Raw genomic sequence first — 18480 nt, 5'->3', positions numbered from 1 at the left:
ATTTTTCCTTTAAATTAATGTTTTTATAAAAAAAAATAAGTTTATTTTTTAAAATTATTTATGAAATGTTCTACGAATTTCTTACACCAAATATGTTTCAGTGTAGAGTGTGATGTGTGGAGGATAATACAACATTTTTTTTAAAAAATAAGGATTTTACCAAATGTTTGTTGTATATTTTTATGTTATCATTTTGCTAGCTTAGCAACATGCTCTCTCAAAGTCTAATGGAATCAAATGTGAATTGAGTCGCCTGTATGTTATTTGTGGGACACATGATATTGCAACACAAATCAGTCACTTATAAGGATTCATTCAATTCAGAATGCCTAAGAAGGAAGCTGCATATGTAGGAAGCAGAGTCAGACATCAAGCAAGATCACTAGGTTTTGAAACTCAATACAGAAACTGCACATATACATGTTAAAATGTTTGTGTACCAATAATGAATCTTCATTATAATATCAGATGTGCACTTGATATATCTTAAGTGTCGCAAACCTGTATCGCAAGGTTCAATTACCATGTGTGTTATATTTTAGCCCAAATCAAGAAATGATATTCTTGAGAGTCTACCCTCAGGACTTACTAATCACACACTGGAGACAATTATTGAGAGGCACTGTGTGGTAGTTGCTCTGTTCAGAGTTGACTTTGCAGTTTGCTCAGTCGTAAAAACAAGCATAAAGAAATGTATCTACTTGGAACAGGCAGTTCCTTTTTTGTATGCAGGGCATTTCGAACTCACTCTGAATTTCAGGTAAATCAGTGATAACGCTGTGGATTTGGTTCACTGAACTAAGCCATACCACAGCCTGCTTCTAACTTAACTGAATTTCTTTTAGCACAGTTAAGGTGACTGAGCTGGTGTGTTACGTCATGGTGCATGATGGGACATCAAGTGTTTTGATGTTTGTTTTTGAGCGGGGGTGTCCTGACTGAGTTAAACATTTATCCTATTATTTCTCCCCTCTCCACCTCATTCATGTTGCTGATGCATTCATTCTTCCCAGGTGGAGAAAGAAGATAGCTGACTGGCCGAAACTATTCAGGAAGAGTCAAATCAGTCTGTGTGTGTGTGTGTGTTCTCAGGATGCATATCGCACTGCACAGACAGAGTTTCTGGCACTGATACCAGTCCTTGTAAACATAGAAGACTGACAAATTGACTTTACTCTGATTGAAGCAGTCTGGCAAACTGCCCCTCATGTTAAAGGAATAGTTCACCCAAAATGAATCACTTACTCTTGCTCATGTCGTTCTTCTGTGGAACATAAAAGGTATTTTTTTAAAAGAAAACCTTGGCCACCCTTTTTTTTTTATAAAATGAAAGTGAAGACAGACCGGGTCTTTCGAGCTTAACAAAAACTAACATGAAATGGCCCATAAAGCTTGAGACTACACCACTCTTCAAATTCAGCAACTGTGTATTCAATCAGCAAGGATGTTTGAAACTGATCAAATGCCACAGTTAAGACATTTGTAATGTAATTTTTTGTTCATCTCCGATAAATGCTGTTCTTTTGAACTATTGGTTCATCAAAAAATCCTAAAAATATGTATTACTGTATTTTAACAGCACAAGTGTTTAAAAAAAAATTCCGACCTCCAACTTCTGAATGATAGTGTGGATTCAAGCTTCTAAAACCATGATAGTTTTGTGTGAATAACGTTTGTCATTATTCATAAATAGCTTCACCTCCAGTTAGTCAATGAGTGTTAACCAATATGACTGAATTAACGAATCAGATTCAAGTTTTTTTAATTAAATCAATCAATTCACTGAAAAAACTATATCAAACTGAAAAACATGAACACAACAAGAATAGTTGCAAGATACCCCTTTTTTTGTTTTGAAGCTTGACAGTCTAGGTCCTATTAATTTTCAGAAAATAACCTTTTGTGTTCCAAGTAAGCGTGAGGGTAAGTCAAAAATTTGATGTACATTTTATAAAAATATTAAGTGTAATTTAAAGCCAAAAGAACATTAAATTTAGCTTTCATTTCTGTGTCAAATTTGCCACGCTAAGAGTCATCAGAGAGCAACGTAAGTGGCCTGAAGACCAAAGACTGGATTATGTAATCCACCAGCTGTCAGTTTGAGCAGCAACATCATCTTGGGAAAAACCTGCACAGTCACAGTGTATCTATGGGTAAAATAATAAAGTATCCATCAACAAAGCCTCTTCCTCACAAGGCTAATGAGCACATGTAACTTCTGTCCTGTGGCCAACACATATCCAAATAAGGTCAAGATTGCATGCGGCATGGACAAGAGGCTGCTTTCCATTTCCTTTTTCAAAGCCTAGGCTTTCCTCTATAGTTGTCCCACTCTAGGAATCCCCCCAAAAACCTGATTTAGAGCAATGAGTCAGAAAGAATCTAAACTAATTTTGGTGGTCCAAATAATTTACTGATGACTCAGAGCTTTAGCAGAGATTGGTGTACATTGAGGCACTTCCCTGTAACACAGTGGCTAGTTGCAGATGTTTGGGTCAGCTCTGCTCATCAGCACACCGCTTATTATGACTCAGCTCTCACGAGGTACACTCTAACAGTGCTGACCACATGAAGGCCACTGCAGAGGCGGACCGACGCAGCACACTATCTCCAGTCAGCTAATAGCTCCCTGCGACTCGGAGAGGGCCTTGCTGTCACTTTGCTCTTTTTCCTTGTCAGTGTTGTGAAATTCCATATGAACACACACACACACACACACGGAGCAGTGGGCAGCCATTTATGCTGTGGCACCCGGGGAGCAGTTGGGGGTTCGGTGCCTTGCTCAAGGGGCACCTTGGTCGTGGTATTGCCAGCCCGAGACTCAAACCCACAACCTTAGGGTTAGTCAGCTCTCTAACCAATAGGCCACGACTTCCCCAGAAGTCTATGCAGTAACTTAATGGCGTACTCGAGAATTGGTCTGAAAAGTGGTTCTGAAAGATCTGGATTTCTATAATCATGATTCTCAGGTTTATTTAAATCTGTTTTTGGAGAGCTGATTAGATGGTTTAGTGGTGTTTATTATATTTGAGAATACATTTTTAGACTAAATCCATGCCGTTGAAGCTACATTAAGACAGACTACTATACATGGTTGTAAGCAGACTTGCCACTTTGCATTATGTATTGATGTCTATTAGAATTTTAGTATATATATATATATATATATATACACACACACACACACACACAAAGTAATAGCTAAACATTTTTTATAACACTGCTAAATGTAATTGCATTTATTAGTAACAACGTCAGCCTACATTCACTGTGAAATTGTACATTGTACATTCACTGAATTATTGTCCATGCATGAACAGTAATGAAAGTCCAACATGTTGGTTCAGAATTGGATCTGTCGCTGGGGTTCATGATGTCAAGCTGGGACCCTGAAACACACATACACAGCAATACAAGGCCCTGGACTGAAATGAATCTGCTGTTCCAATGAAATGAGTCTTGAAGCGACGCAGGGGGTCATTCTAGTCTGAGGGGGTGGCAAGCAAGGCAGCAGAATGTCTCTCGGCAGGGGGACGGGGGTACACGGCTTTGTGTACCAGTGGAGCGTTAGCCTGGAAAGTCAATAGCGGGGCCAGTGTATTAAATATGTAGATGCCAGTGGCGTCAACAATACAGATTTTCTCAGTGGTGGCAGGGGCCACTGTTATAGTACACCAAACTGCAGACACTAAGCTGTTTGTTTGAAGTGGGTTTGACGGGCCAGAGCTGGATCATGATGTCCACAAAATCTCTACCACATCCTGACCCAAATGTGAAGTTAAACTTTTATTTTTTGTATTTCTTCCATCATACAGAATGCGGAGTATAACTGGCTTTAGGTGGCTGAGATGGAGCCATCCTAAAAGTTAAAGTGACAATTCACCCAAAATTTTAATTCTGTCAACATTTACTCATCCTCATGTCATTCATTCTTTTATGGAACACAAACATAGACCATTTGAAGATTGTTTTGACTGTTTTTATTCATGCATACTTTCATTACCAAAAACCTCTTGAGAAAACTTGATAAAATCTTTTATTCTCCACAAAAGAAAGACAGACAAAGTTTGGATCGACATGAAGGTGAGTAAATGATGAGAAAATTAAGGTTTTGGGGGGTGATCTACTGTATATACTTTAAAGGACTTTGGTATCATCCAGCAAACATACTGTAAGTGTCCCAAAACTTGGACAGAAATCAAGATCACAGTCCACATTTAGCACATGACATGGCATTTGCATTCTTTCACGGATAATAATTATTCTAAACAAACAGCATAATACATACTGTATGTCAAGTTGCTTATGTTCAGTGAGCTTATGTTTAGTTTTGAGCCCCTGGAGAGTCAATATAATCTTAATACTGTAGCCTATCTCACCAAGGTGTTTATCCTGAACCTGCTCTACATTTCTATCAATTGTTTATTAGTGTATTTGCATACATCATCCTGATGCCATAACCCTATAAATACCACCTTAGAGCAATATGAACAGGATACATACACAAAGTGGCAACATAATGATGTGCTAGCACTACATAACCTGACTGTAGATTGGATTAGCTATCTAAAGACTGTTGGACAAGTAGAGCCATGGACACATAAACTGCAAACGTGCTGTAACTTGGAAACTGAAATATATCAGTCGGAGGTCTTGACTTTCATTCAACTGAAACTAAGTCAATGTCATGACCCACAACTCCACTGACAATGCCACTGCTTAACAGAGGCTGAGGGGCCATAGTCACACTTTAAGACACTTGAAAAGGGTAAAAATGGAATACTTCTAGTTGCATTTAGAAGATGCTGTTTCGTCTTGAGCACTAACACTGCATGAAGCAGTGGGCCTGGGTTAAGTGCCTCTAGAGAGTGGTGACAGACTGGATTGTACTTGAGACTGAGCCTGCAACCATTCTGTTATAAACTTCTGTTGGTAACTAGGCCTGTTAACAAGGTTCCCGGTTATTGTATTTTAATCCAGACTATTTGAAATAGCTATTATTTGGAATTACTGTGGAGGGGGGTGGGGGGGTGGGGCAGATGACAATATGAGAGTAAATGATGACAGAAGTTTCACTTTTGGGTGAACTATCCCTTTAAGGTGTACATGTATCAATGACACTAAAGTGAACCAATTATATGCAAGCCAGTTTATCATCCCTTTTAACCATTGGGCTTCCACCAGATGAATACGGTGTGTCTGTGAGCTGAAGAGCTCCGGCACTAGGGAAGTAGTGTAATGTAGGTCGCTCTGCCTCCACACAGCCCCAGTTCCACAGCCCAGGGACTATAGGTAGAGAGTAATGATCAAGGGAGAGGACACACACACACACGCACACGCACTGCACTGGTTCAGCCACTTCAGCTAGTCCACTTTCCCTGTCCACTACAAGGTAGCCTTCAGAGGTTGCTTAATGAAACCAGCTCATTTTTTCTCAGGGCAGTGATCCATATCCATACTGAACAAAATTGGGTTTGACTTATGGTTAAACATTACAGCATTACAGCACAACAGGTGCATCTGATCTACTGTAGTTCTCCACAAGTTTTACACTTGGGTCTATATAATAAACACTTAAGGAAGTATGCTAACCAGCAAAACCTTATTCTCAAATTCAATATCAACAGCACGGATGCATACATATGTATATATGTATAGAGAGAGAGAGAAAGAGAGAGAGAGACCAATTTTAAAGTTATGTCACTGGCAGCTGCGTGTGCACTGTGATGGAAAACATTGGTAACAAGTGGAGGGAAAAGGGTTATATCCATGGAATAAAAAAATAAAAAAAGTATTGTTGCGCCTTTGGATGACAGAATCGGAATGCAAATAATTTTGACAGAATACTGCCGTCAAAGAAGCTATTTGAAGCCAAACAATGCAGATATTTGAATGGACAGACTATGGATGAAACCTACAATGATTACCCACCAGAGAATGACGAGTTGATTTTTCTTATCAGAATTGTGAGATATAATCTCAGAATTGCAAGAAAACAGTCAAAATGTTAAATTATATACTCAAAATTAACTTTTTTACCTTTTTAAATTAATTCCATGGCTTCCATAGACTGCGATTTTAAAACTGACATCATCTGCCATCTCAGTAGTCAATGAGATAAGGCTTGGTCGACCAAAATTGTACCATAAAATCCACAGTAAGTGGTGAGGTCACGCAGTCTGTGATGGACGGCTCGTTAACGGATTTTGTTGTAATACAGTACATCCAAATTCTGACCTATCATTCATTGACATCAAATTTGGTTATCATCTGAAATACGGAAGTAGAAGCAACTTTACATGGATGCTCAATCTAATCTTAACCTAGAAAAATGTGTGCTATTCAAGGTCTGAACAGTAGCACGCTCACAGCATGACAGATGGAGGCGCCAGTGCAGGCAATTGCTCTTAAAATGCTCTATCAATTTGGTCATAAAGAAAAGAGTAATACATCTTTTGAATCTGTAAAGCCTCTATGTTTATTTGTGTGCACTCACTACAACAACAAATCTTTGCACTTTTGTAAAATATTGAAAGTAACAGGATGTGCTTTCTGCCATCTCAACCTCTTTGAATTTAATGAAATGAAATGTCTATTTTCAAATGAAATAATTCAAATCTGGAAAAAAAAAGAGACATTCTCAGACTATGCAATCCGTATGAAACTTGCATGCTTGCACATCAGCTACTGTGGAAATGACGAGTCAGTGTCGCCAAATGTATCTCTTCAGTTAAAAACATGGAAAATGTTAATGCAGTTTAATCTTACTGTTTATACCTGAAACATCCATCAGCAATGAATGATAATTATATAGTTTAGCTGGCTTCATAATAAAAATAACTTTTATATTTGGTGTGAACATGTTTAAAAAGATTCTTGATACTGTCACGAAAAAAAATTATGTTTGCCATTGCCATTAAATACTGCCCAGAAACTGAAGTGTTTGCAGGTCAGGACAGAACCTGAAGTAAAACAGCTGAGGAGGAAATGCAACTACAGAAGAGAAGGGAAGGCAAAAGAGGAAAAAGGCAAGGAGGCAAAGAGAGAAGAAGAGAGAGAAACTAATTATTCAAAGCCAGATTTAAGTTATTATATACTGTATATAGAGATATTAAATGTGCCTACAGATTTTGGCATTTTGCTTAACAAAAACAACATAAAAAAAACAATGTAAAGACTACATCTCAACACTAAACAAACTCCTTCAACATTCTCTATTTCACAAATGTGATTAAGAAATTATTAAGTGAAACCACAAACTTTACAATGAAATACTTATCAACAAAGCCACATAATTTATGTAATACATAATAATTATTTTATTAAGAGGAAAATAACCAAACTAGAACTTAAACTATTAAAACATTTTAATTAATTGAAATAAATCTGAAATAAAATATTAAAAGTCTTCAATGAAAATGAGAAATGTTGCCTTACTTAAATTACTACTAAGTACTAAAATTATTCAAACGAAAAGCTAAATACAAATAATTAAAACTGAAATTTAAATTTACTTTTAAATTACTAAAATTAAACTAAAAACAAAGACGTTAATTCAATAACTTAATAAATACTATAGCATATAATACAAAATCATTAGTGTTAATGTACAGATTCTTTTTTTTTTTTTACTTTTAAAGTGCCTCATCCGCATTAACAGAAAAATCTAAAACTTGAAATACACTTGATGCATCTTATTCCCTCCGAGACAAAACACAACAAGCCGACTGCATAATTTGGATTTTTTATGCTGAATACTAACATGCTTGTACATGCAGAGAGATAAAGATCTCAGAAGAGGTCTTCAAGGTCTTTGCTTGAGAATAACCGAAATTAAACAGAGGGAAAAATAAAGAAAATACTGAAAATAATTCTGGCTAATTCTGTTAGTTCTATGTTATTTAAAAAATGGCATTACACAAACATCTACCATATGATGCTACTTTAAAGTGCCCCTATTATGCCATTTTTAAGTTTGCTAATATTGTTTTATGAGTCTCGTAAAACAGGTTTACATGCGTTCAAGGTCAAAAAACACGTTATTTTTAGGGGTGCTCCGATCACGATCGGCCGATCATTATGCGCATCTCGTCAGTAAAGCCAGTTATTTAAGAGCCAGAGCCATTGCTAATAGAGAAGATGCGCAAATCCACTTCTTTTTCAGTGTTTATTGGTGCATCTTCTCAGTTAACAACGGCTCTGTGTAGTAACAGCTGCTCTATGTGAAATCACGCAACTGATGGAATTAACCGCTGATTAGAGAACCGGCTTTACTGATGAGATGCGCATTGATGATCGGTCGATCGTGATCGGAGCACCCCTAGTTATTTTCTAAAAAAAAAATAATAATTATTTGACCTCATTTCTTAATGTCTCTCTAAACAACTTTACTCCCTTTACAGCGCAGGATACAGCGTCTTCTCAACATGATGTTAACCACACAGTAATGTTACTGTATATGCGATGTAGAACTAGGGCAGACATTATGCAAATGTGTTACTTTGTGACGTAGAGCCGTAACCGAATACAATTCAAATTCCTCACGACTCGTTTCACCGATTGCGAGCCCACCTTTTTTTTTTTTGAGTGACAATAACTTTATTTATTGTGCATTGTTGCCTTCACAACTTTGCAGATAGTTTATGTTCACATACAGCTACATGACACACTGCATGAAAGGTAATATTCGAAAAGGCATAACAGGGGCGCTTTAACTATAATCTATGACTATTAAATTAACTACAAACTATATAATATTGTGTCAAGACCCACATATATTTAAAAGCACATATATTAACAACCAACAGATGTCCTAATAAACCATATTACTTGATGGGAAAATTTGTTTGTTGTGATTATTGTAACTGTAATAAATTATTTTATTTATTCAACATTGGTGTCCTTTATCACATCTCAAGTGGATTAATTGTCTGCACATCATCTGTCTCCAGCATCATCTGTTGTAAAATCACTCTAACACATAACCTTTAGTGGATCATTCTGTTAATGCACTAGAGAAGCACGTGCTAATGACTAGCACTATTCTGGACGCTGTGTTCATGACTCCACCACTTCTGCCCTCAACCCTATTGCAATGGGACATCAAGACCCTGCAGATCTCAGAAAGTGTTAAATGAATGGTGTCTCTGCTAGCGGGCTGAATAAGTAAAGCCTTTTATTGCAGAACCTGACCTGAAGGAAGACAGTGCTGGAGGGGATCCTGTGCTAAAAAGGGTTTTGAGAAGGCCAAGCCATGTGGTGCTGTACTGGTCCAGAGACGCTGGTGGAAGGGCAAGAAGCACAGCGCTGGGGCAGTCCTTAGTAATCCCAGCACAGTTTTATGATTAAGGGATTACCACAGCAAGTAGTTTTCCATCCCAGGAGAGCCCTGCTCAGAGGACCGGTCAGCACAATATAGACAGGAAGAAAGAGAGAAACAGGTAGCAGGAACAAACTAAAGGGTAAAGATCAAAATCTTGCTTTGGGCGTAAGAAACAGTGGTTTGCCTGAATGTCTGATAAGTCTTAAGGAAGCCCTGTAAAATCAGGTACACATGATCATTGATGATGTTTTTAGGGGGCATTTACTTAAAAAGAGGACAAAAAAAAAATGAAACCGAATTCAAAGATCTCAAGCTATCACAGCCCCATTTGTAGGGATGAAAAAAAACACAAATATTTTAAAATGAAAATGCTATTTCAAAGATAGCTGTTCCTAAAAAGTTTAATTTCTTCCATAATTGACTGCTATGCTTTTAAACTAATTGTAAATGATGGCAAAAGTCATTTACATTTAAAAACATTAATCATAAAAATTTACCTAAAATTCAATGTATCTAAATAAATGAACGATGTAACAAACAAATACATTCATATTTTTTGAATCACTCAAAAACAAATACATTGTGTTTTGTGAAGTAATTTTAGGCATCATAATATAAAGATTTTTATGCACAAACACATAGTACATAGTAACTAATGCTAATATGCACTCTTGAAAAGATTCAAAAGCTCGTAGAGGGTTAAACATTTAATATAATCTGATAATCCATCGCCATCCCTTTAAATTACAGCATTACAGCTATAAAATGGCAAAATGGCAAAACAATTAAATATTCATTATTGGTAAATAGCAATCAATCAATCAATCAAGACAGACAGATACATATAAGCTGCCAATATATATCATCCATCTCTAGACTAACTAACTTTTCTCAGAGTGTTTTCTCTCAATGTCAGGACAATAATGAAACCATAAATATACTAAATCTAAATGTCACTAAACAACTGGTTAGTTGTTGGACAACTAGTCAACATTGCATATCCCTAATGTACTATAAAATGAACTTAGAATGCAAAATCATCGAAAAGAACATAATGACACCACAGTGATTCCACCAAATGCCATACTTGATTAAGGGTTTCAAAGCTTTGGTATTTGAAACCCACTACTCTTCTTAAAGGGTGACCTTTACCTTTTGAAAGTGCAGCGAACTGCACGGTGCACCTGACGTACCAGCACCAAACAGAATGAGAACAAGCCCCCGTCCAACCCACTCAGCTTAATTGCTCTGCGACTGCAGAGGAGCAGGGTATCAATCATAATTCCATTCAATTAGCCAGCCAGCAGTTTTAGAGGAGGTTATGGACCTCTTTTAAACAAATGAAAAACAGGCAGGATGATAAAACCTTGGAGGACCTGTGAAGGAGACACTGCTGGCAGCTCTACGGTCAGGAGAATGGTGCACAACACCATAAATGCTCAAGTTTTTGTGGAACAAGGCTTATGTAACCTGGCACAGGTGCTTTTTTAGTTTTTTGTTTGTTTGTGATGGACGGATGAAAGCTTGTTGACGAGATGAGTAATCCAACAAAGCACACATATGCTTTTAACCTATAATAAATAATTTAAACAAATTAATTACCTAACATGCCAATGAATTAATCAAATACATCAATTCAGTTCATACTGGGGATGTTCTCGAATTCTTGGTCTGTTTGCACGTGCAGATGGACATCATGAGCACATTTGTAGTACACATGGTCCCCTTTGAGATGAAGCATCCTGATCTCTGAACAGTGGAAAAAAAAGACAAGACAATCTGGTCTTCAACTCTCTCTTATCCACTCCTGACCTCCCAAGAGGCACATTTAGGGAAAACTGCAAAACGAGAGAAAACCTTAAAAATATTCCTAATTAATATTTGGGCCTGAAAACATCTGGTTTATAAGTAATGACTTGTAAATCCTTGAGGACCTTCTCTCTCTCTCTCTCTCTCTCTCTTCTTGGGCCACTGCTGTCGGCCTTGTTTGTCCCAGTGCAGTTTGTCCATAGACTGTCGAAGCAGAGGCTAGCTCATTCAGCCATCAGAGGGGTGCCACACTCGTTTCTCTTAAGTGTCAGGTCTGATCACAAGTGGAGATGAAGACACAGTCCTAGAGACCTATGGGAAGCAATGAGCTGGATTTATTTATTGATCAAATGTTCCTCACTGTGTTTTGTGATTTCAGCTGCGAGCTATTACTCAGAAAATGAAATTCTATTACAAGCAATAGGCGAACAGCAGGGTTTAAAACGTTGCAAGGATCTGATGGTATTCTGAGCACTTCAGAACATGCAAAGGACAAATAACGTACTTTACATACTTTGCTTGGCAAATGCATACTTAAAGTGTTCTTGTGTTACTGATCAAAAACAAGTTTTAAAGCTATTAGAAGACAAGCCTGCAACCTTAAGCCCAAAAAGTGTAACGTCTAATGTTAATGCTTCCACTTTGGAAATTCGCAGGGAAGGAGACCAGAGGTTGTTTTGTTTGAATAGATGTCAATGGAGGATAGGCTTCACTGCGCAGAATAAACTGCTTTTTAGAGGAAACAGCTTATCATTTAATGAACTGACAGCCTATTGGCTAATCTTCAACTTGTTTTACACTAAATAATACTTTTGGAGTGTTGCATGACTCTGACTGAAACTCAATGACATCAAGGCTATACTGTAGTAGTAGTATGCTTTATTGTTCTTAAAAAGAAAACTGCTATGAACTATATGTTGCTGCAAAGAAACCAGCACAGACACCAGTATACAATAATTTAATTTATACCTTGGGACTCTGTGTCTTCTACTGGAGGGAAACAGTTCATACTGTGTGTGAATGCAAGAAATGAGTCAGATCACCAAGAATCCTGTCTGATTAAGAATGTATTCCTCATATACGCTATCATCAATGCTGTCAATACCATGTACGTACATCAACTTACATTTATCTGTACTGACAGGTCACGAAATGTAAGTTGAAGCATTTAAGATTAATTTGAAGGGTGTGTTAGATGAGAAAAATTGGGGAAATTAACAAGAACAGTTTAACATTTAATATCAGCCAAAACAAATGTATGTAAAATTGGCATAAAACTAAAACTTAGTAACACCACTTGTTATCATTAATTAACTACATGAGTTAACGTGAACTAACTAACTAATGAAAAAACTTCAGCATTATTACCTTAAGCATTTACTAATCTTAGTTGATGATAATTTCAAAATTTGCAAACACGTAATTCAAATCAAAAGCTCTATCTGGTAATATTATTTAATACAAAACTATAAAATACTGTAACAAATGTGTTGCTCATTGTTAGTTAATGTTAGTTAATGCATAAAACATCAACTAATGGGACCGTATTGTAAAGTGTAACCAGAAACCAGTTACCAATATGGCACCAACATACCTCATCATAGAAACATCTTTGATTAATATGATTAATTAAGCAGCATTTATGTAATCAGTATGATTAAAATTCTAAATAGCCTAACCGTTCTATTCATATATATCATTTATTTTATGTTTTTACAAATACATTTTTAGACAGCACACAATAGACACTGGATTTGAGCCTGAAATAAATCTAAATCTGATTATAGCTCTACAAAGGAAAGTCTGGATGTGATCGGAGCGGGAAAGGGAAGGGTGAACGGGCTACAGCGATCATCTGAAGTGCAGCTGCTGTCAGTGTGTGTCTGAAGAGGAACCATACACTAATGCCATGCCAAGGGCCCCCCTGACCACACTGACCAAGATGAAAAACAGCATCCTTTCATCTAGACAAAACCTGGCCACAGATACATCGTCTGCTCTCATGGAAACAATACACTGACACGTCTAGTTGTTTTCCTTAATTGCTGGGTCAGTGTTGTCATGAACAGACATCAGAGGATGATTCGCTCCGGATGCTGATCAAACACTGATAATGAAGATTCTATGAGAGGACAGCGGTTGAAGAGATACTTCAACTAAAAGTAATTTGTACCAAACACAAATCTTGCAAGCTTTTTTGGAAAAAGAAAAACAAATTGGGCTGTCAAGCTCCAGAAATAACATAAATAGGCTCATAAATCCATTCTCTATCCAGAAATATCCACAAACTAGATTATCATCCCATATTATAATATGGTTTATGATCATATCTGTATACATTACTTAAAAACTGAATGTTTAAATGTATTTTCAGGGCAACACCTCGTATTCTCCAAAGTATTCAGCCCTAAATGTTCAAAAAGAAACCTAAAAGACACACAAAAAGGGAAACTCCTTCCATCACAGATGAGTGAATGCCATATATGATGCTACAACAAGCAAATCCATCTTTCTGCAACAGATATTTCCTCCACCATTGATTTTATCATGACACAGCTGTGTGGTGTAGTGTGCCGTTTGTTTCATTACCACAGGCACTCCCTTGGGCTCTGTGTGTGTGTGTGTGTGTGTGTGTGTGTGTGTGTCGCATGTCTTTTGTGCGTGGGAACGCATGTACAGTATGTGTCTGTTTTGTGTAGATTTGTGTATCAACATATGTGTGTGGTTTACAGCTGTGAGAGATGGGGGTTAAATGAGCTTTAGGAGAGTGTTCCTCTATCCATTAGTGTCTATCAGGACTCCCCAGGGTCTCTGAGGGCCTGCTCACCACAGGAGGAGGAAACAACCTCCATTTTTAGCCTCACATTCGCCACACATCCCCATTTATCAGCGCACAACAACTAAACCAGACTGTTAGATAACATCGCCGATAACATCACCGAAGGTTTAAAATCAACCAAAATAGAAGGGGTATTCCTGTTCAACTTGATTTTGCATTTAGAGAGAGATGATTAACAATTAATATAATTGTTTTATATTACTTATATTATTTATATTAATATTTCCATTATGCATTTCGGATTGTTCTGAGTCACGGAAAGGATACTGCAAAAACTGCAAACTGTAAGTAATAATAAGCACTAACCATAAAAATGTGTATTTAGAATAGCAAAATAAATTTTTTAATATATAAAAAAACTGTAATAAAATTTATTACAATTATATATTAAATTAATATTCTTTAATTAATTGTAAATGCTAAAGTACTTGCACCAAAGTAAGCTCTATAATATTTTGGCAGAAATTAATGTCACTTAGAAGCAAAATACCATCATGGGTTATATGGGTAAAAATTATAAAATGAAATAAAATTACAGCCTATAAAACATGCACTGTAAAATCTGGGTGCTAAAGCAAAAACTATTGAGGGACACCATATTACAAAATTGGAAAAAAGACCTTCAAGAAAGAAATCAAAATCAAAGTCTGAGTCACTATTTCTCTACTGATTGGCTCTTATTAAATGAGACCCTGCTCTCTTCCCAAGTCAGAAATGTCTCCACACTAGTAGGTTGCCCCCATCATCTGAGCACTGTATTTGTAATGAAGGTTATTTACCGTACCATCACCAACCTCCCCCTATCAATTTTTGCTTCTCTTTTTCTTCTTCTCCTTTCCACACACACACACAGCCACCCTCTCCACACACTCTAGAGGGAGCAGAACAAAGGGGATCTCCTAGGACTATTATTACATCTTCAACCCAGCGACAAAATAATCACCCATTCAGCTGAATCACCAAGCAGGCAGTGGTAACTTCTGTCCTAAAGTATGCGAAGTGATCAAGCCTGCGTTTAGAGCAAAAATTAACTGATATGGCTAAATGGAAGAAGATACTTTACTCTGGGATATAAATTTAATAAATGCATATAAACCATTATAACTGTCAAAGGGTTAAATCCATCAATGTAACTTTAAGGTCACTGCCAGGAAAACTGTAAACATACACCAACCTCAGGGGAAATTACAATATTACCCTCTCCTGAGGATCAGATATTAGTCAGGGTCAGTGAACTAGAATAAACATTGAGATCTGAGCGTTTTCACTGACATTGGTGCACTGAGCACTGCACAAATCTGAATGTGTAAATAGCTCTGTGATTCCCCAGAAAGACGGTATTTGTGTGTTTGTTTGTGTGAGAGCAAAAAGGATTCACCACAGCAGGCCGTGGCATCCTGTTGCTGACATTTGAATTAAATTCAAACACAGAAAACAATAACCTCTTTGTGAGGTGGTCAAAGTTTGTCGAACACAAATGCAGTACAGAACAAAATGAAAAGGTTTATAGATCTGTATAGGGTAGTTTAAATATGAGTTGGTTGGGATGAGGCATTCAAGTACACAACCAAATATTAAAGATTAACAATTAACAGTGAGCGATGGTTTCAGACATTACAGGGCTTCACTCGCACTGACTCTTACTCTGTCTTAAAGAATGAAAAGACAGAGCTGAATGTGGAGTGATTCGACCAATCAGATGAAAGCATCGTTTCGGCTCCGCCCACAAATGTGAATGAAATATTGAAGCCATAAACCGAAATGATCAAAATGTACACGGACCAACTGTCTTGTCCATGTTCTCTCACTTGAATCCTCTTCTTGAGATTTGAGTCTCTTGACCTTCTGCAAGCCCCGCCTTGTTCACGCAGTGATTGATATGGCGGGAGGGGCGAACACGTGATCTGCTCGGAATGCATTTTCAGTGTGCACATTGAATTTTGCTACATTCATTGCGGGACATTGAATTAAAATGCAATCGTAAGTGTCTTGACTGTGAGTGTTAATGCATTTAAGAAAAATTGCATTTAAATGATCATTTTGCCACAGTTTTTGCTTTGAACATGTTAGACATATCTAATAATTTCTGTAATACATTTTAATTTTAATTTTAATTTTGCAACATATAAAGCGTTAAAATTAGTATTCATTTTACATATTAAACCTGGTGTATGAAATGGCAAATGAAAATTATGTAATTTAATTTTCATTTTTATTTTGCACCAAACGCTGCATAAAAGTATTGTAAAATGTAAATGTAAATACAGAAATGAATTGTCATTTTACATATTGCATTGTCATTTTGCATATTACATCCCAAAATGAATATTGCTACCCATATGCTTCCATATTTGTGCAGCTATTTACCCATTATGTATGAGTATTTCGTGCTCATAAAGATTCTGCTAGGTTTGAATGGGCTATTTATAGCAAGCCAATGACGTTGTTTATCAACCGTAACCCCTTCCCACAGATCTCGCCCAGAATTCGAAACACCGCGATACCATACTGCTTGCTACACTACACTACACTAGACTGTTCGTTTTGAAGCTGTAGACAGGTGTGTCGTGTCGCGGTACATGGCGATGGCGCACACAGTTGCCCACGTCTTGAGAGAAAAGGTAACTGTCTGCATGTAACATGCATGGAATCAAAAGCAGTCATGCTCAGTTATGTCATCGAGCCCCGTCCAGCGCTTGATACAGGCGACACGGATGTTGTCTGCTCGCTCAGATAAACATGTGATATTGTCAGATGAACAAATATAGATAACAACATAAAAAGACAACGGTAGCGACAAAATGATTATGACGAAGCGCAACGCAAAAATAAGGGGAACACAGGTGCGCCGTGCTCGTACGGTACCCCATCAGAGTATAGAGGGGGTTGCTGGAGAACGGAGGGTCTTTTCGGAATAATGAACTACAATGTGGACCGCGAAATCTGCTTGCATTTGTACTAAAAATATATGAAAATGTATTAGCCGCCTTATTATTTCTTCTGTTTCAGTTATTGCTACCATTGTAATAATATCAATAAACATATGACTACATATTATAATGTGTCAATATAGTAGTAATAAAAATAATAAATGTTATTATTAGCACTATGAAAATTACTGTCACACCTGTAGACATGAACGTAGAGCAATATAACCAATTTGGAAAAGCTCACATTTTATAGTCTTTGAAGTGGCCAGACTAAAACTTTCCGCATGTTCAAATGAAAGAAACATTCTAGAACTGTTTATTCCCCCCGCGAATTATAACACTGTGCTTCTCATCTACAAACACACAAATAACTGTGCAGGTTACTTAAGCTACGTGAACACGGGAGCAGGAATTAAGTTTCCTTTTGTCCTTCGCCCTCTTGTTTTTAGTCTCACGCTCTTTAATGTTTACAAAACCTACAGTATGATATTAGGACACGCGCATAGTAAGTGATACAAATGCATCGCGAAGGTGCATATACTTAACTATTTACACAGGTGCTGGAGACACAGGTCGAGACATTCCCCTTCCACCTCGTCCTCCGAGATGAGGTCCGAAAAGGGACGCATAGGTAGAGGTACGTCCTCCTGAAGAGGCGGTTTCACCTCCCGCAAGAAGAGCTCCAAGAACCTCTTGAATGTTTTCTCCTCGTTGGCAGAGCCGGCCATCGCTTCTCATTCCTGAAGAGACTAGAGACAGCTGGAGCCTGGCAAGAAGTCTACACTACTTTGAATCATAGGCTGGAGCGTCTCTGTAGTCGCGCGAGTTGGGGAGGGCGCGCGCTCGCGTGCACGGAGAGGGATTCGCGCAAAATACATGTGTGACGTCACATGGGGCGGGGTATGAAAACCATTTAATCACATATATTTGTGACAGAAATGCACTTTTGACTTTGAAGTGTCTTACCTGATGATGTAGCGTATTTTACATACATCATAGTAGGCCTATGTAAACATTTCGCAATTGTGACTAGTGGAAAACTCATATCCCACCTGTAGTTTAGTTTCCCACCATGTGGTTACATTATTTTGCAGAGCTAATACTTTAAACATTTTTATACAAAGTATCTTAACCTAATCTGCGAAGTTATTTTTAATGCATTTTGTAATTTTAAAATGTTTCAATTAAAATTAAAATGCTATAATTTAATCAATGTACCTTTTCACATTTTATGTTATTCAGGCATTTCTGCACGTGATGTGTCTCTATGCGCAAAAAGAGTATTGTTTGTATTAAGGGGAAAAAACACATAAAAGGGCATGATAAGGTGCACGTATTTAATACAGTTAGGGTAACTATACGTCCTATTTTTCCCGGAGATATCCTATTATTTTATTTGGACCTTAATATTTTATTTTTTGGACCTTAAAATTAAGTGTAAGAATATCAGTTATTGGTATAAATAATTAATTTCCAGTAGACTTAGGTTCATGATGCGCGCACTAAGCCAACCTTTTTTTTTTCTTTTCTTTTTTTGCCAGATCTGTGTTTTGTGTGAAAGTATGACGTCGGCCGAGCAC

The 18480-nt window shown here is 37.2% G+C and overlaps 1 protein-coding gene across 1 annotated transcript in view; it reads right to left on the bottom strand.

The window, feature by feature from the left end:
- The window catches only part of LOC113054410 (protein phosphatase 1E-like), a 34897-nt gene extending 17150 nt beyond the window's left edge, over positions 1-17747 (bottom strand). Inside the window, exon 1 of the mRNA XM_026219944.1 lies at positions 17447-17747. Within this exon, the coding sequence (XP_026075729.1) occupies positions 17447-17628 (182 nt within the window). The 5' untranslated portion in view covers positions 17629-17747. The remainder of the gene's footprint in view (positions 1-17446) is intronic.
- Between the last annotated feature and the right edge of the window lie 733 nt (positions 17748-18480).

This window comes from Carassius auratus, chromosome 35 (assembly GCF_003368295.1).
Source record: "Carassius auratus strain Wakin chromosome 35, ASM336829v1, whole genome shotgun sequence".
NCBI lineage: Eukaryota > Metazoa > Chordata > Actinopteri > Cypriniformes > Cyprinidae > Carassius > Carassius auratus.
The sequence above is the reverse complement of the archived record's forward strand: the minus strand, read 5'-3'. Positions and strand labels throughout refer to the sequence as shown.